Source organism: Micrasema longulum, unplaced genomic scaffold (assembly GCF_059751315.1).
Source record: "Micrasema longulum isolate JH-2025_06_02 unplaced genomic scaffold, ASM5975131v1 h1tg000823l, whole genome shotgun sequence".
In the NCBI taxonomy this organism is placed as follows: Eukaryota; Metazoa; Arthropoda; class Insecta; order Trichoptera; family Brachycentridae; genus Micrasema; species Micrasema longulum.
In genome coordinates, this window is record NW_028278015.1 from 52,885 (window position 1) to 76,253 (window position 23,369).

At 33.5% G+C, this 23,369-nt stretch overlaps 1 protein-coding gene across 1 annotated transcript; it reads right to left on the minus strand.

Moving 5' to 3' along the window:
* Positions 1 to 1,170: 1,170 nt before the first annotated feature.
* Positions 1,171 to 22,563, minus strand: LOC148278822 (cytochrome P450 6j1-like). Its single transcript, XM_088230850.1, has 9 exons — positions 22,304 to 22,563; positions 17,590 to 17,719; positions 15,861 to 16,073; positions 13,269 to 13,456; positions 11,784 to 11,920; positions 6,389 to 6,483; positions 6,168 to 6,291; positions 3,908 to 4,174; positions 1,171 to 1,401 (listed from the first exon to the last, which is right to left on the minus strand). Exons 1-9 carry the CDS (start codon positions 22,489 to 22,491, stop codon positions 1,229 to 1,231), a joined length of 1,515 nt encoding a protein of 504 aa, XP_088086976.1. The 5' UTR covers positions 22,492 to 22,563; the 3' UTR covers positions 1,171 to 1,228.
* Positions 22,564 to 23,369: the final 806 nt, after the last annotated feature.

Genomic DNA, 23,369 nt, shown 5'->3' on the forward strand with positions numbered 1-23,369 from the left:
TACGAAACTTCATGATTGCCATTTGTATATATATATTTTCTTTTACTATTCCTTTTTTTATATTTTTATTTTTAACATTCAGTAAGCATCTCCAATCCACGGCATGCATCAGCCTTTCTGACTTCCTACAACCAATGTCATGAAAGAGCAAGGTCAACGTCTCGCTATCCGCACCCAGTGGGGCAAAGGGCACTACATTGGTAAACCAATCTCAGCGTATCTTAATAATTTTTGTTACATTAGGGTAATATGATCAGTCTCACACTTAAGGTGCCAGTCCAGGCACTATGAAATATTTCATTGTAAAAACACCTTTCTGAATAAATATTTCATTTCAACGATGCCAGGAATCAAATTCAAGACAGGCAGGCAAACGTGGAAACCAATATACCAGCTGGATATTCGTCAACAGTATATTTTGAGGTCATTAGCGGTCACGCAGGGAAAAATACGCAAGGGTTTGTCATGTTCATAATACTAGACACTCCAATAAGGATCTGATTCTACAGAGAGGAGTTAATACTTGTTTGGCTCAAAGGCAGCAATACTATATAGGCCCGAGGGTATATAACCTTATCCCAGATTCATGGAAATGTGGTGGGATTGCCAGGCTGAGGAAGGTGTTGACTGCATTTTTAATCCATATTGGTCGGAGCGAGTCAGAGAAATTGTTGTCCGATGTAGAAAGACGTATCCTGGTTTTTTGATTTACTAGTAATGATTTAGGACTTAGGATATAGAGATTTTGGTATTATTTATGTTTTCTCTGGATATTTATTGTTTAATGTAGACTGAAAAAGCACACATAATAATAAAACTGTAATTACTTTTTAATATTATTATAAAATACACAATTTACTGCCTTAGAACGGGGAAGATCTCCCTATTTAGAGAGTTTAGATGAACCACCAGCAAAAATAAAAAATGTGTATGTATACTTTTACTACTCAATTAATTTGTTGTATAAATAATTCATTGTAAATTGCTGTAATAAATATGTAAAAAATAAAAATAAAAATAAATAAAATAATAAAAATAAATACACCACGAGATCGACAAATCTAAAGATATCTAATAAACACCCTTAAATAAATATTTCGTCTTAAACATTTCGGGAATCAATCCCGGGGTCTGTGACATGGTAATAATTTAAATTATTAAAATGCTCCATAGATTATAATCATTTTATTGAAAGTTATTTTTGAAAATCTTATACATGTTTGGCATTTCATTCTTTTCTGATCTTGAAATCGATCAAAAGTTTTTTAGAAGCTCTGTACACGAAAACCGTAGGGTCAATGTCGACCGGTTTCTGTTGTCCTTTGGGAGAAAGCGTAAGTTCGTAATTACGGATCAGCTTGGCCAAGCACACTTTAGTTTGGGTCGTGGCGAACCTTACCCCTAAAAATTCAAAAAGTTTATTATTTATGTTCAAAGCATTAACTTTGTGGTCAAACATTTTATTTAATGTTAGAAAATATTAGTATTTAACCACTGACTGACTTTTTATGTCTACCGGTTTCGAGACGTACCCGCCATTCACTCATTATTATATACAATAACATTCAAATACTCACCTTTACCATCACTGCAGTAAATATAAAATTTACCAAAAAATACATAAATTACATGCAGAGTTAAAGGGGATGCAAACACCACCATGGTGGTGGTTCGGACATGTCCGAACATGCACTAAAATTAGGTTAATAATATTCAGCGATATGTTACAGAATGTGCGGTGGTGGGGATTAGGAAGTGGGACAATTTATCAGTAATTTTCCAATATTATTTTTAGTATAAAGAGCAGGTTAAATGTTTTGATAAAAAAATTGAAAGTTAAGGTATTATTTACATACCAAATTTTTCTCCATTTTAGAATATTGCATGTAATTTATGTATTTTTTCGTAAATACTATATCAACTACGGTGAAGGTAAAGGTGAAAGTGTATATTAGTATTTGCATATTGGTTTAGTGGGTGTCCTGACGAAGAGACAGGTACATCTCGAAACCGGTAGATATAAAAATACGGTAAGTGATTGAAAAATACTAACATTAACTGCAAAAAGTTTAATAATACAAAATAGATTCACGAGTAGGTATGTACTGTAGAACCCTATATTTGTCAACCCCAATATTCGTAATATTCGATAATCGTCAAATTTACACTTGATTTATACAGGATGAAAGGCGATTTTCTGGCGCCTCAAAACCATCAGCTAAAGGAAGGTAACCCCGACAGAAAAATCCACCAGAGAAGGCAACGGGAAACTACTCTGGTCATCTTTTCCCAATAATCGCCATTTCGAGTACATCCAATAAGCAGTTGTCCTGGCTGAGGAATATGAGAGTAGCGCAGGACCGCGATGCTTTCGCTGTAGCAATCGCCAACGTCGGGGGGACCTGACAAGGCACCGCGAGAAGAAGAAGATTATTACTTACTTTAATTAGATAAGTCAATAATTTATTTGATTAAAAAGGCATTCCAAAATATCTCCAGAGGTATGTCTTGAAATATACAAGACCTATACAAGACCTTTATTGGAGTATTGATATCAAGTATGGTGTCCTTACTTTACTTAAGACATCGAGCTACTGGAAAAAGTCCAAAGATGTGCTACAAAAATCCCGAAATTACTCAAAAGGGTGCTTTACCACAGAATATTAAAAGCACTAGGGCGTACATCATAAGGAGAACGATTGAAGAGAGGGAACTTGATAGAAACTTATAAGATACTCAATAATTACTATGACCGCCACCTGCATGAGATGTATCAATTAAATCCCAACACAATTTACAGGGTCATAGCTGGAAGCTCTATCGTCCCTAATTCCACCTCAATCCTAAGAAAAACTTTCTTTCCAGCAGGGTGTTTCAGACTGGAATACATTGCCAGGTCTAGTCTCTAATAATTGTCCATTGCATTTCGGTCAACCGGTTCAAAACACATTTGGATGCTTTTTTGAAGGAAGAAGAACTTGGACAAAAAGCAGTACACGAGATATAGGCGCATCAGCAAAGGCCACCTGCCAATAACGAATAATAAAAATAATATCTAAATTTGTTGCAACAGAGAGGGAAAACACTTTTGAGAAGGGAATATGGAAGTCTAGGCATTTACAGGTCTTATGACCTGTCATTGGCTGGTTCAAGTGGCCACTTCACACACTGTGTAACATTCACCATTCTGCCTATGCTTAAACATCCACATTTCTTCAACTCTTCCATCTGTTGACTTTTGTGAAGTAAAAGAGCCAAGTAGGTACCTAGGTACTTATTGATGATTGAAGTCTATAGCTAAAAATTATTAATTTTCAAATATAGAATTCTTTTTGAAAATTTCAAACTCGGCTCTTCTCCCCAACAGGTGTGCACTTTATTCATAAATGCGATTTAAAAAATGCATCGAATGTCAGTTAATATTATTTTAGCATTACCAAAAATCCAGTAAAAAGATATAAATAGGAAGAAATTGTAAGGAATGTGAGGAAAGAATCTTATTGGGATCCATAAAAAGTTAACGTTGTTTGTAACCATTAAAAAACAAACTTTTTTTAATTACAAAAAAACAGCATCTTTCCATTTTTTTATGTATGCATTCTCGTCGAATGCAAACTAGGTAGATCGATGAAAAAAAGGTTTATGCTTCTAACCTTTTTTAGAGATTCAATTGAAAATTTTTATATCTACGAACACGTGCAGCGCAAAGATTTACATTTCGCTGAAAACCGCTTGTAAATCGGTTAAGCCGATTAGGAGGAGTTCAGTGACATCACACGTGCAGAAGGATTATAGATATAACGATAAATGTAGCTGTTAGTTATCCGATTAAAGAATAAAAATATATAAATAAATAGTTATATCCACTCGTATGCCTCAAACACATAGACACCGTAAGGCAACTAACCTATGCAAGCCCTCGGCCCTCCACCGAAAGGCAGATACGCGAACTTGTTGACACTGTTCTTGTTCTCTGCTGAGAATCGTTCTGGGTTGAAGGTGTTAGGGTCAGGGAAGTACTGCGGGTCCATCTGCAGGGCGAACGTTGGGATCGTGACGGTCATTCCTACAGGAACTGTCACTGCCTTCCCCTGAGGAGTGGCTGGTGGTATGGAGTACTCTTTACTGCAAACTCTATTCATGGACAACAAGGGGCCGTGCATGCGAAGAGTCTCTGTAACAACAAATTAATAATCATTTTGCTTTATCTAGCTATACTTACATTAATTTGTTATTTTGACGCCAATACCGAACTAACTATTTAAGACTCTTAGTATCAAAAATGGCCGAACGACCTCTTACCTATTTTCGTGAAAATTTCGAAAATCTGTAATAGCACTTTTTAATTTAAATATTTACGAAAAAAAAAAATTTATATGATAATATTTGGTTCCATTAAAACTTTGAACAATAATTAACCCAACGGTTAACATAACAAGAAACGCTATTTTTATAGAGTATTAAATATGCAGTCAGTCTCGCGGTGTAATGGTCAGCGTGTTTGCCTACCATGCTAGAGATCTCAGGTTCGATTCCCGACATGGTTGATATGAAATATTTATTTCAAAGGGTGTTTTCAAACTAGAATATTTCATAGTCCCTGGACTGGTACCTGACTGGTAAGTGTAAGACTGACCATCTAACCTTCATGTGATAAAAATGATCAGATGAAATATACAGTTAGGCGCTTTTAATACTATTTTTAGCGTTTGGCCATCTTCGATACTGAGAGCCTTATTTATCAATTTATTGATTGATTTGGTGTTTATTTTGTATATTTAAACTTATAATATTAGAAATCAAACACTGATTTGAGTTTACTGAACACTTTATTTTATTTTTACAAATATAAAAAATTATTTATTATTTACTTATTTACCGTCTGTAGCATTTGCGTTCGCATTATTTTTAGTCTATAAAAGTATGACCATACCCTTTTTAATTTATTTTTTTTATTTATTTACAATTTAAAAAAACCCGTTAGGGTTACATTAGAAATTGAATATTGTCTAGTCATTTTATGTCTCGTCTAGTCTAGTTAGTTCAGTCATCATGTGCTTTTTCAGATTGATTTTAAATTTGTCCCCAGTAAAAGTTTTCAAGTAGTAAGGTAAGTCGTTGTAGTGTTTAAGTCCATTATGTAGTATTTTTGACTGTCCTGTGTTTGTCTTTGCTTTTTCAATATGATAGTGTTGTTGTTGTCGGGTGTTATATTTGTGTATGTCAGCATTTTTGACTAATATTATGTCGTCGTCTTGTATGTTTCCCAGTGTTATTTTGTGCACAATTTTTAAAGTCTCAATTTTAGTCAAGTAGTTTATGTCAAACTGGTGTGTTGTTTGTACAGTTCAGTCGTAGAGGTCAGGTAGGGTAGGTTGTATGTTAGTTTAAGAATTTTATTTTGTTGTCTTTGTATTCTTGTTCGCACCGAACTCGAGTGGTTTTGTTTTTAATCACGTATTCAATCACTCTCACTTCTTTATATCATTCTTTCCCAGTCTTAACTATAAAAAATGCACAGTCTTTAGCGACTTTTAAATTGTAGTATGGAAATCAAACGATTTTGGCGCTTTAAAACTTTTCTTTCAAAGCTTCCAAGCCGTTCGTTTAAATTCAGTAAAAAGACCTCAGTAAAAAACCGTTAGTTTTTGAGATTCAATGTGTCCCGTTGTCAAGTGACCGGCTGTTGTTACTCGTATATGAAAATATCGACAAAAACGCAAAAACGGGTGTCTATCACTTATAAATAATAAGTTATAATTAAATAAAAACCGCTTAGATCATAGAATCGCATCAGAGGTTTTCTCTAAAAAATCCTAAAGGTAAGACTTAAGTGTATTTTTTTATTACTCTTTGACCCCCCTCTTTTTCAGTTTTTTGAGGATACATTTTTTAATATTTTCATTAGACAACGGTCGGTTACTTGAGCCCAGGAGACATTTTATTGGCACATTGAATCATTTCTTGAAAATCTACGCCTTTGATGAGTTTTTTTAGTTCCACAACTACAAATTTCCATCTTCTCGGATTCTAATTATTGTTACGCAATTCTCAATAACCTGCTGTAATTCACAGTCAATGGATGGATTATGATAACGATATTCACCAAATAACTTTAATGAAATAAGGTTAAATCTGTCAAAAAACTCAAATATACTAAAGCTTACCAGAAAAAACCATATCCATATATGGTAGACTATCCAAGACATCAAAAGGAATATTTTCATCTTTAGGCGCGGCTTTGTCTAATTCATCTCGCAGTTTGGTCTGTATTTCTTGGTTCGACGCCAACTATGCAGAAAAATAGAACAAATTAATAGTGTATCTGCTGGCAAAATGAAATCAAGTGGTTTAATAATAATTCGGTAAAATCCAAGACTTAACCCACTTCAAACAGTATTAACCCGAAAACTCCGCTCGAGGTTTCTGTTCCGTCCAGTAAGAAGCCGAAAACGCGACCAGCAAGATCCATCACTGAAATCTCTGAGAAGAAACATTTTTTTATAAAAACAGTTTGAAAGATGTCAAAACTATACATATAATATGTTATACATAAAGTTCAAAAGTCGTACCAAATGTTTAACTGAGTGTTTAAAAGTAATTAAAATAATAAGGGTATTTCATAAATTGGGAAATATATTAAATATTTATAGCGGATTATTACGATTCTAATGATATTACTATCAATGTATGTCCCTAAATGAGTTTTTTTTAAAAAAACTCCTTGGGAATATTGTATATAATTATGTATAATATGTTTTCAATATAATAAAAAAAAAAAAAAAAAAAAATGTATATCTGCTGCGAGATATTGTATTGATTTATTTAAGCGTGTTATCCAGATGTTTATTGAAATACATATGTATTAATGCTTATGCATATATATGTTATATACAATATGCATATATACAAAAGCATATATATGCTTATGTAACAATGTTTATTTTTGGTACTGTTTAATAATATTCATGCTTCCACTTTTAATTATGTTGTATACCAACTCATCACAGGGCTCTTGGCCTCATGAGTTAGGGATACGTTATAATTTGTAATATATGTATAAGTAAAAATAAATAAATTAAACGTATATGAAACTAGTTTTCATTCTTAGAGTAATGACTAATGACCTAATAGAGCCGCCTATGCAGAGAAAAATCATTCTATGATTATTGACCACGAAGTTAGCTACAGATTACAGCAATTCAACGGATCGTCGAATTGCAAGGGCAAACCGAAATCGTCCATTACACGTTTGTTGTTAAACTAAAAACTTTGTTTTTTTGTTTTTTAGTTTGCCAAAATTTGGAACGGTTTTGTTTTAGGCAATAGTTCTCTAGAAAATTATAACTCTGAGTTTTCATTTTTAATTATCCGGTTTAAATACAACCAAATGATAAAACTCGCAATTATTGGCGTCACATCACTTTGACGTCACACGTCATCCCCGCCGAGTGCGCTTCTAACAAACATTGTGTATAAATATGGTGCGGTAACGTAATATGTGCCGTTTAATCCATAGGCCGCGAAACGCCTTGTTTTCAGATAATTCTAAATATGCATATGTTAAACCTTTGTAGAAATTTATCCGACGTCACACGGAATAATAACCGTCAATTTTTTTGCTTATTTAAAAATAATAAATAAAGAAGTTAAAACACTCTTTTTTTTACTTTTTTCTGTCTATAATACTTAAATAGTGCTTTTAAATTTATTTTTATAGTTTTCCAATATCACGTTTGTACAATAATGATTTTAAAAATTTGATTCTTTCCACAAACAGTTTTATATTTAAATTGTCAAAATATAGCGTTGATCGATTCAATAAGTAATATAAAAACAAGCCACTTCCCATACTGTTGAACTTTGTTGCTTATTCAATTTTCAATATATTCTATGTTTTTCTCCAATCTAATAAAAAAATGCTGATTTTGTTCAACATTACTGATCATTGACGTTATTTTTTACTTGAAATCAAAGAGTCAACTCCTAAAATAACTTGACCTTAAGCAAACACTCGAAATAACAAGGTTTATCTATGATCTCCGGCCTCTATAAATCAGTCTAGATAGAAGGATTCAACTGGCTGATTGATAAACAACAGTTCAATAATCTTGGAGTAATAATACTCCACCGGCTAATAGGGTCGGGAGACAGAAACCACGAAGTTAGCTACAGTATACAGCAATACAACGGGTCAGAGGTGTTTAGACCGAGAATTGTAAGCGTAAACTGAAGCCGTCCGTTACACGTTTGTTGTAAAACTAAAAATCAAATCAGAAATTTGGAACGATATTTTTCTATGCAAAAGAGCTAAAGGGCTTCTCTAGCGAATTATTACTGTAATATAATTATTACTACAAGAGATAATAACAAATACAAACGTCTTGTAAAATATGACTGATGCAGAAATCTGTAAAATTTAAGATTTAATCATGACTTGGTTTTCAAATAATTCAAATAACAATTAAAATTTATTTCAACAAAGAGGGAAAACATTTTTGAGAAGGGAATATGGAAGCCTAGGCATTTACAGGGCTTATGACCTGTCGTTGGCTGGTTCAAGTGGCCACTTTACACACTGTGTATAAAAAAAGAAGTGTGTGTAAACTGTTTTGAAATTTTCAATTAAGATGGATGTTTTGTATATAAAAAACCAGGAAAAAAGAGTTTTGGCATTTGATCAATGTGTTTACTTCACCTTTAAAATGTCAGTTAATTCACTGCAACGGGCCATAATTATTATCCCATTCTTTAAAGAACTACAAGTCGAAGAATAATTTAATCATTTACTAGTCTACTATTAGGGCAATATCAAGATATTTTTTTACACTTTAAAATTAATAAGGGTCTATGAAATACTGTTGAGTTAAAAAACTTTTTTATTTGTACTTAAATAATCGTAGTTTTAAATTCCCGCGAAATCGGTCCATTGCATTGGCCGCGCCCCTAATACGTCACGATTCGGTAATATTTTGAACTTTGGTTTTAAACGGTCACAACCGTTTACATTTAAATAGAACATTGGTTCCGCCACATTTACTATATGTGTTTGTGAATGGCACATTTACTAGGTTGCGGCGTTGAATTTGTTTGCTACCCACTGGGCCCTAGTTTAGATGTTGCTATTATACTACTGCGGGTAGAATATTTTTCTCTCCGGCTCTAATAACAACTGAACTGTCACCGAGTGTAAACATGATTTTCGATATTCCCAGCGCGATCACAAATAATTTGTTTTAGCATTCTCACACAAACATTATTCTCTACCTTCCTTAACTCCTTCCACAAATACAACAGTTACTAGATACAACACCCTGATGCTGCAAAAACAATTAAAAATTAATACTACTTTCGGTCAAAGAGGATTGGCCTACTACTCGGTTAAAGTGAACAATCTACTTCCATTATTCATAAGGACAATTAATGAGTACTCACAATATAAAATTGCTATTAAGAAATGGATAGTGGAGGTGGGTTGCACACGGATCGATGAGTGGATCAAGCCAAATAGGTAAAATTTTGTGTACTGTTTATGAAATTTGGTCTTCAGGTCTATATAAATTGGTTATGTTTTTTATGATTATTTTAGTTTATATTGCTTATTATAATAATGATAATTAGTTTAATTAGATTAATTACGTTTTTATTTTATTATTATGTTAAATTTGTCAAATAACTAATTTAAGGCATGTTTTACATATTGTAAAATGTTTCCCTCGGCACGGGACACCCCGGGAACATTATTCTATATAAAAAAAGAATATAAACATTGTAAAAGTATAAATAAATAAGTCATTGAGTCGAACACGACTCAATGACTTATTTATTTATTATTAATATGCGATAACAATCGCATATTAATAATCAAGAAACCGACAACTGCCGATCCTGACCACAGGATCTGATCCTGTCTGCAGCGAGAGAAGTCCGAACAATAAGGTTCCAAGAATCCCAGTACAAGGTAGGTAATTGCATTTATTTGTATTAGGGTTCGGTGGCAAAGAATATAAAGATAACGCAATCCGCGAACCAGCAATATTCGACCATCCATCGGCTTCTGGCGAGTGGCGCGATCAAACATCGTTACGAATATTGACGTCACAATTGTCAAGGCCAAACATGTCGCGTTTTGACGGAGATATATTTTTTAACAATTTGATAATAAAAGTTATGCATGAAAACATTTCTCCACATAATCCATATTGATTCTGAAAATAATTTACAATTATTTTTTTTGTCTTCATTGGAGAGACGTAGAACTGAGATGGACCTTACATGCATTTTCAAAATACTTAGTGCCTAGTGATGTCCCATCTCTGTTGCAATCAATTTCTTTTCATGTTCCCAACCGTGTCACCAGAAGTCAACATATGCTATTTATAAAATCTTCTAAGAGCAACTTTGGTTTTTATGCCCCAATGTCCAGAATGTGTAGATTAGTCAATTCATCACACAACTTGGAATTTTTTGGTATAGATCTTCCGGCTTTTCGTAGATCTCTTCGCGACTAAACAGTGTGGGATGAAGTTGGATTGGCATGGTTTAGCTCAAAGTTTTTGGTCTTTCGTTTTTGTTAATATATTGTATACTATTATTGTTTTGCCCTTGTTTGTCTTTGCTAAATAGTTTTATGTTCTTTTTGTTCAGTTTCTTGCATTTATGTTTCTTCGTGTAACTGTTGTAATTGGGTAAGGCCGTATATATATAATAAATAAATAAAATCCATTTTACATATTTTTATTGGTATTCGTAATATGTGATATTTTCCTATTCTGAGCGTTAATTTTGGGGCATACAAACCATAGGTAGAGTGCCCGCCACTTAACCTTTCCAAAACTAACACTAAAACAAACCATTTGTGTACTATGCAGGTATCGAAATGTGTTGTAAAAATCACGTCGTTTGATTGGCTAGTGTCCGTACCATATGGTTCAAAATTCAAAATTTACTGATCCGTTTTTTTTTTTTCGAGAAAAATACAGTGACCATGTCTAAAGCTACGAAGATGGGACAAGGCCGGGCTTTGTGCGGACAAACTAAGGAACTCGTGTTAAATGTTGCATTTGATGATTTCACCGCAAACCGTGATTTGGTTTTTAATGTGTCAGATGACGAAAGTGATGACACATCGGATTGTGATGAGTAGTTAATACTTTTAAGAATAATTGTAAGTATTAAAATAAATAAATACATTTTTTTACTTCAATTATTTCTTACTATTTTACATTTTTGCTACATTTACTGCATACATATTTTTTTTTTTTTTTTACATTGTGACATTTTCTTACTTGTTTATAATGTATTATTTTTATTACGTTTTATTTTCACTACATTTACTACATATGTTAGTTTTACCTGATGATTTCTTACTACATATTTTATATTCTCCCTAAATTTACTGTATAATGTGTTTGGTACTTTGTTAATTTTTACGATACGTATTTAATAACACGTATAAATCGAAATTTCTTGTTTAAATGTTCCCTTGCTCTGAATCTCTGCTTCTACGCTATACGTCTACGTTTTTATATTATACGCATCTCTCAGACTTGAAATCAGACATCTAATACATTGTCATTTTATTATCCTGGTGCCTATGTTCAAATCAAAATATCAAGTTAATAATGCTAAAAATAAATAAGAATATTTTTATATTTTTACACCGTGGTCACACTATTAGTATTGCAAAGGTTATATGGCGATAGTTTCTACTCGAATAAGATGAAAATGAAAATGATTTTGTATTCTGTTGACGCGGTTAGGATTTTTTCTTAAAACTTCACCATTTTTAGAATCCAGTTCATTGTACTTCTTCATCACTTCGTAGATATCATTTTTCAGTATGCTGTTTTCACTGCCGGTGGCCAGAATATCACGAGCTACTCCTTTCGCGAGTAATTCTATACGTTTGGATACGAACCTACAATAATAATTAAAAACATTACAATAATTTCAGTCCACATGTTTAGTAGGTACACAATCACATGCACATTTAGAGAGTTATTGAGATGTAAAAATGTTTTCCCTCTCTGTTGCAACAAATTTACACGTTTACTTTTTTTTTTAAATAAAAATTTAATCGCACATACAGAAAATCTGTTTTTACTTTGAGACAATGAAGAAGTTCAGAGGTTTTTTATATTTTTTATTTGTTAATAGACTATTAAACTAAGCCAATAAAAAATATGCAAAAAATTGCCTATCGTAGTTTCGGCGCTATGATTTTTCAAAGTTTTCTACTACAGCTACTACTACCATCACGCCTTGTTTCCGACAATGGACCGCCACACACGTTTATCCTGGCATACAGTTCTAGCTTCTTCCACTTTCATACATGCCCTTCGGTTCTGCCTGCTTTTGACATGACCCGGGCTGGTATTCCAAACGAAATTATAGCGTGGTATAGCGCGTTTTTACGTACTAAATATGCATTATAGCGCGCTGTAAACGCGTTCGGAATACCAGCCCAGACTAAAGATTTTCGTTTATCTGACCATGCCACGTCTTCCTTGGTCGTCCTAGTTTCACTTTACCGTTCATTTTCTCCATATATACTTGTTTTACCATTCTTTCATCATCCATTCGTTCTACATGACCAAACCATCTCAGAGTCTCTTTCTTAATCTTATCAATCATACCTGCCTCACATTTACACTTTCGCCTGATTTCATCATTCGTAACCCTGTTATATATTGATTTCCTATACATATGTTTAAGATATCGCATTTCAACCACGTTCACTCGGCTTTCATTCTTCCTCTGCCAGTTCTATGTTTCACTTCGATACATAAGTGTTGGGACTAAAACTCCGTTACGCACTGCCAGTTTAGCTTCAATTGACATATTTTTATAAGCAATTAATGTGCTTAGTGCGCTGTTTATCTTGTTGCCCGCATTCAATCTCCTTTCAACTTCTTTTTCTACTCTTCCATCTCTTGAAAAAAAGTTTTCTTATTTTGAAACTACCCCGCGAGTGACGTCTCAAGTTCTCTTCCCCTTGTTCTCGGTGAGCTCTGCTGATTGGTCAGTTGGCTCCCCGTAAATCTCTATATCATTGATTGATTTGGAAGAACTAGTGATGTCTTACAAAGTGATTATTTTTGTCAATTCTTTTCATACATTTTCAAAAAACTTCGCTGAACAATTTCTCGTAGCACTAAACTTCCTCATTGAAGATGACCCTGTTAACTTCCCATTATAACCGGGACCTATATACAGGATCACGTCCCGTCTCAACGTTATAAATATGTATCCATCGATGGACTTGCCTAAGTTTGAGTATTCTGCTCAACCAGGGAGCGATAATTAAGCAGAGATTGATGTAACCATCCCAGAAGGTGGCCTGGAAAATAGACCTGGTTATTGCTCTGAAGGGGTTATTTACCACCTTCCAGGAATTTATCTCCAAACCAAAAATCCCCGCCACTACCACGTCCGTGAAAAATGTAGCGGACAACTGAAACAAAAAAAAACATTACAAGTTGCGTACTACTCAATTCTTCTTCTTCTCTCAGTGCCCTGTCAGGTAACCACAACGTTGGCAATCACTCTGGCAAAAGTCTCTCTGTCCTGTGCTGCCCGGAAAATCTGCTCCATATCTGTCTTCTTCCAGCTCCTCTTGCCTTTCAACATTAAATGAAGCAAGTGGTACTTTTCTCCACGCATAATATGCCCCAGATACTAAATTTTACGAACATTTATGGTGATTCGGAGTTATCTATTCGTTCTAGCTCGACTTAAGACTTCTGAGTTTGTTATCAGGTCTGTCAAAGATATCTTAACACTTTGAGTACCGGCCGAATACACATATAATTTGATTTAAGGATTTCTTAAAAGTGTCATAATTATAAAAATACTAAGTTAAATCAATTGAAACTTCTCATATTTATTTTAAACAATTTAATAAGTCATTTTTGTATGATAATTTTGCCAACATTAACCTTTATGGAGAGCCACATTGCAATGTTTGCACATATAATGTATACATTAATCAAATTGAAAACATTCAAAAGAAATTTATAAGGAGCCTGGAATATCGTTTTGGCAACATTGAAAATGATTACGGCGCATCTTTGATCAATTTTAATATAGAATCACTACTAAAAAGGCGCCTTACATATGATTTAATTTTTCTTTTCAAAATTCTCAATAATATAGTTGATTCGCCGTATCTTTTACAAAATATTGGTTTCCGTTGTCCTCTTCGCTATACTAGATTAAATTCCCTTTTTTATGTACCAACTTGTAAAAACAATTATACCTCGAATTCATTCATTAGACGTACCTGTGGAAATTATAACGGACTCAGTGTTGATGTAGACATTTTTAACTGCACGTTGCATTTGTACAGAAAATTTCTTCATGGGGTCGATTATTTGGGATAGTTGCTGAATGTGCACCTTGAGTGGTTTATGCTATGTATATGTGCCGCATGTAATGTATATGTTTGTGTATGTTTTATATGTGCGTTCATGTGTGTGCGTGGATGGCTCGGAGTGTACATTCGGTATTTTTATTTATTTTAATTTATTACCTCCATGGAAAACGCAAATGTCAACAATTATTCTTTTCTCACTTAAAATTCTTATTTATTTTTTATTTTTTCTCACATTTAATGTTTATATCTTTTTAATTTATGAAAACTTAATTGGTCTTTTTACGTTAAAAAAATTGTTGTTTTTAATACTTATTTTGGATGACTGTATGTTTTCTGAATAAAATAAAATAAAATAAATAAATAAAATATACATGGTCTCACTCCTATTTTCGTGCTTTTTTTTTATAAAAGTCACTAAATGTCAATAAAATGCACTTTTTTGGACAGCTGGTAAACCACGTGAAAACACATGACCGGGACACAACGCGTGGTTGTATAATCACGTGTTCGCACGGCTCCGGGATACAAAGTGTTAAGCATTCTGCGATGCAACCACATCTCAAAAGCCTCCAGCCTGTTCATAGCGTTCACCTTCAGAGTCCAAGTCTCACAGCCATACAACAATACAGGCCACACATAACATTTAACTACCCAATTGTCAAATTTAAATATATACACGTAATCTCCGTTAGGACATAACTGAATCAATTGAAGTAGTAAATTACATCGAAACAAATTGCTTTAGTTGAATCGTTGCGCTATTTTTGAATCGATCTAGTTGGCGTTAGCGAGTTGTCCTGACCGGTGAGTTGGCCTCCCGGAAACCGGAGATCTATCGCAACACTCCATCATTGATTGATTCCGAAGAACTTGTGACGTAGTTCAAACTTGTCTACGAAAATTTGGACAAACTGAAAACATTGTTGATAAATCCACCTGGTCCAAGAAGTATATTTTTTTTTTTTAAACTCAGGCGTTGCCTAGTATCTAGGTGAAATAATTCAATCAGATGAATCTCACCCGTAACAATAATGATTTGAGCTCTTAAACTTCACAAACGTCAACAGATGGAAGATTTTCAGGAATATAAATGTTTAAATATAGGCAGAATGGTGAATGTTACGCAGTGTGTAAAGTGGCCACTCAAACCAGCCAATGACAGGTCATGCCTAGCCCCGTGGATGCCTAGATTTCTATATTCACTTCTCAAAAAAATATTTGTCTCCTTTGTAATATGTTAGTTCAAACTAGTTAATTTTGATTATTTTTTTACACATTTTCGTCCTCGAAACGCCGTACGCTCTAATTTGTTCCGCGTGTTAGAAAACAGTTTTAATATCCAATTTCCCGTAGCCCTAAACTTCTTCATCGTGATGGTGATAGGTTATGTTAGTTCATTGGCTTGTTAGTAGACCGCGAGAGCCAAACCCGATCAGGCAAACCTGGGCCATCGTCGATACTGTACAATAATTTTAATACTTACTTCCCTTCCTTCAAAAGGCTGATCAGGACAACGCTGCACATGGTCCCTGATGTATTCATCCATGATTTTGGCCTTTTCCCACATGATCTCGTACATGACTTTTATCTTACTGACTGTGAGGCTTGTAGACCATTGTCCTCTGGTTGTCTTCCAATCCTCATTTTGTTTGGAAAACGGGTTAGTAGCGAATATTGGGTCACAGGAAGGGTCAACCTGTGCAGAAGAAAAAATGAGGCTTAAAAATGTATCAAATAAATATTTTTGGTATCTAAGAGTCAGATATCAGAAACATCATTTCGCATCATTTCAACAGAGGCAATTTTGCTGATAACTGAACTGTTAATTATATACGGATAATTAAGTAAATATCTAAGGTGTTCATACAGTGATTGAAATATATATTTTTTAAATCCTATTAGAAATGAGTGCAGGAACTTACTTTTCTGTCATGCTTCGTGCGCCTGTTATAGACATTTTATTTTTATATTTTCTTTCATTATCCCCGATAAAATAAATTGGATATTGGATATCTAAATGCTAAATGCTTCAAAGTAATTAATTGTTCACTGTAATTCAATCAAACTTTAGTAAAAGTTCGAAACGCTAGAGCCACCTGCCTCCATAGAAATTTGTATTGACACGGCCGACGGTAGCGCGCTGAAATAATTCTAACGATACATCAATTTGTTTTTCAAGTCGGAGAAATACTTTAGAGCCGGACTCACGTCGGTTTGAATTATTAAAAAAAAAATGAAGTGCGATGTCGAACTATGTAAGTAGTTTGAGTGTTGGGCAATAAAAACTTTTATTTCTTGACAGAAAGAACGAAGATAGTCTCGAAAAACTTATAGCTACAGCGACAGCTTCGAGAGTAAACGACCAAGATGACAGCCTTCTACAGAAACTAACGGGTCCTCGTTGAACGCTGCCCTCAAATTGGCGCAGGACCGGAGGAACGGATGTGTATGGATGCGTACATCCTTGCCGGAGACCACGACGCCATTTTTCAGGATGTGAAATCTTTCAGGTCTTTTATCTTCTTTTTACCGTACATTCACAGGGACCAGACCGCTGTCGCTGTGCACGTGCAAACCACGAGCCCGTGATATCGCATGATCGGCTCATTTTATACCACGGCACGATGAAGTACAATACGGTGGATCGATTTTTTTTGTTTTACAATTATTCATTTATTTAATGCCTGGCAAACGCAATAACCAATACACTATGAGACCGACTAATCTCCAGTCGATTTCCTTTTGCAGGATTTTTACTCGAGAGTTCTCGTTAAATTTAAATATTGATTTTGATAAAATATTCATTAAAATATCTTTTGTTAAGCTTTACTACATAATTTGAAACGGGTTGTGGTCCAATTGCTAGTGTTGGGGACGGACCAGAGATCCGAGGTTCGAACCCCACACTACCTCAACTTGACTTCCATTTTCTAATTTATAACTCGTTAAAACTGGTAACCGAAATTGAAATATTTGGGTAAATTATAAGAACGCTTATATATATATATATATAAACATATGTAATATATATAAATATATATTTAATATATTACCCCAGGCGGACAAGCGAATTTTTTGCTACTGCACGCTTTGGGTACGCACGTCAGCAATCATTAAAATACGCTTTCACACTAACTTGTGAATTACACAGACAGGACTTATATTCAGAAATAATAATCAATTAAAATAATGTATTAAATCCTTTATCATACTTGGAACTCATTGTTGACAAAATGGTTGAAGTCCTTTACAAGAACATCTTTAATAAGTTCTGGATCCCTCAGTATTATGGCGGGATATTTTAATTTGAAGTAACCAGCGTAGCGAGCGTTCGGGAACTTACTAGAAAAAAAAACATTATTTTCATTTAGTCGTTAATATGTTATAATTATCACCATGGGATCGAGAAAGGGCTTCCTCAAAGTGACAACTGACTCGGAGATCTCTGCAGAAAAACGCTGAGAGGATCTATGGAGAAAGGAACTCGGCGATAGACTCTGGATAACTCATGTGTGGCTGTGATGTCACACTAGTCCTCATACGATGCAAAACTTGACATATCTCTCTTTTATTTTTTAATAATGAATTCGTATTTTTTGTAATCTTCAAATTGTCATTTTCGCATCGAATTTGGAAAGTAAAATTTGTTTTTGCTGGCTATTAATACAAAAAATATTTATCCTTGCTACGCGAAGAATGAAGGTCCGCTAATTCAGAAACACATATGTATAAGAAAAAGCACGAAGATAGAACTCATAACAAAGAAGACAGAGACGCTGTTCTGTGGCGGGTGCTGTGTAAAACAGATTCAGATTTTAGATAGTAAACTCTCCTATCGTGGCCACATTGATAATATTATAAACAAACCTCTCAAACTTTTCGGTTTAATCAATAGAATGGCGACGGACGTCAAAAATATGAATATCAACAAAACTCTTCATTGCTCACTAGTTCGATTCCATCTAGGATACGCTTCTCCTATTTGGTCTCCATTCTACAGGACTTATATTTATTTATTTGTTTGGGATTTTTGCAGCTATTTACATAAAAAAATATAAACAAGGGCATTTAAAAAAAATCCACTGTTAATCTAATAATACATAATATTTAAGAAAGAGTTTATAAAATTGTATATATGCGACGACGTTTGTATTCATGTATTAATCAAAAAAGACTAAAATTATGCATGTCAGATCTCCTCATGTACCAGCACTGAATCAAATTAATAAAGTCTCTCATAGTTTTAACTGTCTTCATAGTGGTATTGTCATATTATGTAACTGTGAAAAAATTGGTGTAGTTGATGAATATGTGTATTTAGGCATTACTATTGATATATTTTTTTAATGGGATAAACAAATTACCAAATTGTGTAAAAGATTAAGGACAGTTATAGGCAGCATGTTTAGAATAAAAAATTTTGTATCAATAAAAACATTAAGACTTATTTATCAATCATTAGCAGAATCAATTATTAGGTACGGTATTACCAGTTGGGCCCTTTCTTGTAAAACCAACATTTAAAAAATTCACTCTTTACAAACCTCGACTCTTAAATTGATTAACAGATCACCTAGACTTGATAAAGAAGAGGTACCCGATTTTTTTAAAAAGCAAGGGTGCCTGTCCGTAAATGCTATTCTATGGCCCAAATTTGTTACTAGATACCGATTTGATAGTAACTACCAGAAGAGGCATTTACATTCACATAATACAAGGCTAGCACAACGCGAAAGCTTGTCAGTACCGAGGTTTGTAAACAAGTATGGCCAAAGAACACTTCTTTGTACAATTACTAAAATTTTCAATAAGATTCCTAAGATGATTTTAAAAGAAAATGTTGACAAAGATTTTAAGAAAAAAATAATTAAATGGTTAATGTGTAACAGAGCTTTATATTGATTATCATTTAATGTCATCTATTTTAATTAAAAAAAAAAAAAGCAATCTGTTAATTTCTCTAAAATTTTATTGTGCACGCGGAAACATTGATTGACACAACAGAGTAGGTAAGTAAAGGGTAATTTAATAAGAGTAATTGAATTTATGAACTTTGAACTTAAAATATAAAACAAATTTTATTTTACATAAAAAAAAAAAATTATATCATGTTAAATAATATTTAATATTTTGAAGATAATGTCGTTCAAATATCCCCCACGGCGTTGTTTAATTCGAGGTCTAATTTTCATTAGTTCTTGCATTAGATGAGCCAAGTAGGGTAAAAAAGTTTACTACCCTGGCAACACTAACGAAATGTTCATTTTGTTTCTTCGACAATCTGACAGATGGAAAAATAATTCAATTTTTAAGTAGCGCATTTGCTACTTAAACATTCGTTTGCTAATTACACATGATTTGTGATTGCATCCGGTTTCTTTAAGATCCTAGCAGTATTTCTGCACTTTAAAAGGATATAGTTGAACACGGCATAGTTGAATACAAATCAGGAGTTGCGTATTGAGCGACGTCTACAAAGAAACTAATGGGTCAAAACGTAAATCTAATCATTTACGAGTAGTTTAGTCGCCTTCTGTTTGATGTGCGTATGCGGTTTATGGACTATTCTTAATTCTATGGCGACAACATTATTGTAGACGAATAAATAAATATTATTTTTCAAAAAACAAAAATTTTGGTTATTTTCTGAACACACTTGTATACTCAAATCTAGCAACAGCAAAGCATTGCCGGGTTCAACACGTCACTAATAAAAATAGTGTTAAGCTGTTACTTACTTCCTTTGTTAAGTGTGTTCACTCCGAGCGCATGTTTAAAAATACATTGAATGAAATGACGTTGTATCTACATTAAATTAAATTATTGAGGCATTAAATTAATGGCCAAATAAACTAGCGTAAGTAGTGTAAGTGCCTATAACGTGTTATTTTGGCCAGTCCCGGGGACCGTAAAAAATACAGTGTTGTGTGTGAAATAAAACCCGAATCCTTGACAAATGAGAAAATCGATTAGAGATATGTCCATTTTGTAGCATTTACAATACTTCTCTTTCCCATCAAGGGAAGTAGTGTTACCTTTCTAACCCTCGGTGTTAAAGTTGTCGAACGTAATGTCTACTCACAATCCTTTTACATTGGCTCAAAAATTAGAGAATTCAATTATACTGCAAAGATTCTCGAAAACGTACGAAAAAAATATTTGAAAATATTTCAATAAAAATTAACTACTTTAAACGACGTCACTAGTCCATATGAATCAACCAATGCTAAGAGAGTTGTGAAAGATTTCCGGTTCCCTTACCGTCAACGGACTTATCGGTGGAAATGACCGAGAAGAAGCCGAAGAGAACTTAAGGAGTCACACGCGGAGTAATTTCAGAAATACAAAACTTTGAACAATCATAGCGCTGATAATACGAAACCCTTTTTTTATGGCTTAGTTCAATAGTATTTTAACAAATAAAAAAAATTGAAAAACAACCGAACAATCATTGATCGGAAAATAAAATTCTGTGTTGCTAATGAAATTAACTAAATTATTAATGTGATAGTTCCGAGATAAGAGAGAAAACAATAATGAGTTCTTTCATAACTATGCAACAAGAGGATCTAAAAATTAAAGACTGGAATCAAAAGCAACGTCCTAGAACCCAGAACTATCTTATGTACAAGAGAATAAAGTTGTTTGAAGAAATTCCAGAAATTTTAAAAAGGAGAAAAAAGTCAACACGAGTATATTAAAATTAAATATAAAGAGTATACCATCAGAGTTTTATTATGTATAAAAATATTTCATCTAAGTGCAAATATAAAATAAGCGTTTAAATATCATAAATTAGGATGAAAGTATATTGTAGTGATAAATAACGGTAGAATCATTAGTACGAGTATAGAAGTAAATATTGTTTTAGACTATTTTATTCATGGAACTAAATAAAATAAATATAAAAAATATATATAAAAAACAATAAAATTTATGCCAGTGAAAAATTAATTGTACATATTATGTTATTATAAATATTTACAGCATTAACTTTGTGGTTAAACATTTCACTAAATGTTATTTAATATTTGTATATAACAACTTACCGACTTTTCTATGTGCATGTTTGTCCTAATCAGTGTATGTGCTTATTAATGCATGTCGTGTTGGTTTTATATTTTTGTGCAACAACTATGGTGAAGGTGTATAGTGGGTTTTGCGTGTTGGTTTAATCGGTGTCCTGACGAAGAAACGGGCACGTCTCGGAAACTGGTAGACATAGAAAAGTCGGTAATTGGTTATTTTACAAATATTAAATAACAATTTGTGCATATTATGAACTTCTGAATTACCTTATGAATTTTCATATATAGCTCCAAGAGTCTTGGATGAACATATTAAGCTCTCCAAAACAAGGTCTATATTTAATATGAATATCCATAATTGGATTGTATCGAGGGGTAGAGACCACTGTGTGAGATTGCATCGGGAATAAATATATAACATCGCTGCTGTCTTCATTATTATCCATATACGTATATGTGTATATCATCACTGTCATACGTATTATTATATAACTTTTCCATATTCCATTTTTTGACATGTATTAATTTTTATTATTTATATTTTTCAATTATTATTTTGTATGTTGTTTTGATTATTTTGCATATTGTTTTGATTACTTGTATATTGTTTTCATATGTAAATAAATATTTTTGATTTATATATCGAAGAGTCCCGACTTAACACGGAATTCTCTAACAAGTCGGGACATAAAAAAACATATAATTATGTCTATGTAAAATTGTGTATTAAAAAAAAAAACTTCTTCAAGCACAAAGATGCCAAGGCTACTAGATTACAGAGAGCTCATTCAAGCAGCTTTTCCTTTCAGACAGGTAGCTTGTACGTACTCAAAATTTGTTGTAAATGTCTAAAAAACTAAAAAAACACGTAATAAAAATGACAAAATGTGGAACTAACTTGTACAATTCGGTTTGGACGACTCCGATGTGCTTTCTCCCCAATACGGCATCCTTGTAATTCCCAAAAAGAAATTGTGGCTTCACAAAGGGAACCCCTCTGACCTCCCAATAATCATAATTCTGGTAAAAATAATAATAAAAAAATACCACGGAACCTAGCAAGACACAGAGAACTTCTGTTAGCATTACAACGGACACACTTGGCCACACTGATCACTAGTCTGCTCCTCGACGACAAATGAACGCATGCCTCATTCCTGAGTTTTACTAACATAGTTTTAAATTATCAAATTATAGCCTGCTATATTCGTACTGATGTGCCGTTCCCGGAATGTTTCGCTAGGCGGGAATGTTCCTCGTAACTTCCTGGGAACTTTCCCGGTGACCCGAAATTTCATCATCAGCATCATTCCCTTTCCGCACCTAATGGTGCATAGGGCACTGCATTGGTACACCAATCACACCGTATCTTGATAATTTTTGTTAAATGAAGGTAAGATGATCAGTCTTACGCTTCAAGTACCGGCCCAGGGACTATGAAATATTCTAGTGTAAAAACACCCTTTTAAATAAATATTTCATATTAACCATGTCGGAAATCGAGCCCGAGACCTCTTGCATCGTAGGCAAACGCGCTGACCACTATACGAAAAGGCCCAAAATTTACGGGAATTTAAAAATCTGGTTACATTTCCGTACTTTTTAGACATGCAAACGATAGATTTTAACATACGTTAAAACAATACAAAATAACGGGCATTATTAAGTTAAAATCATAATTATCGTTTTTTCGTCATAGTCGTTTTTTTCTAAATCAGCAATGAGTTTTTTGCGTACCGCCATTTTCATATTTTAATACCGCTTGATTTCGGTAAGCATTTATTTATTGCTAGCGGACCCGATAAACATTGTCCTGCCCAAACGTTGGCTTGCCTGCTGGTTGAACAAACGTTTTTTTCGCAAATGCGGACATACGTTATTTATTTTGTACTTTTTTGAGCAATTTATATATATTGGTAAAAAGGGTTATTTTTTCGTTTTATCTCCTCATGTGATTGGCTGAA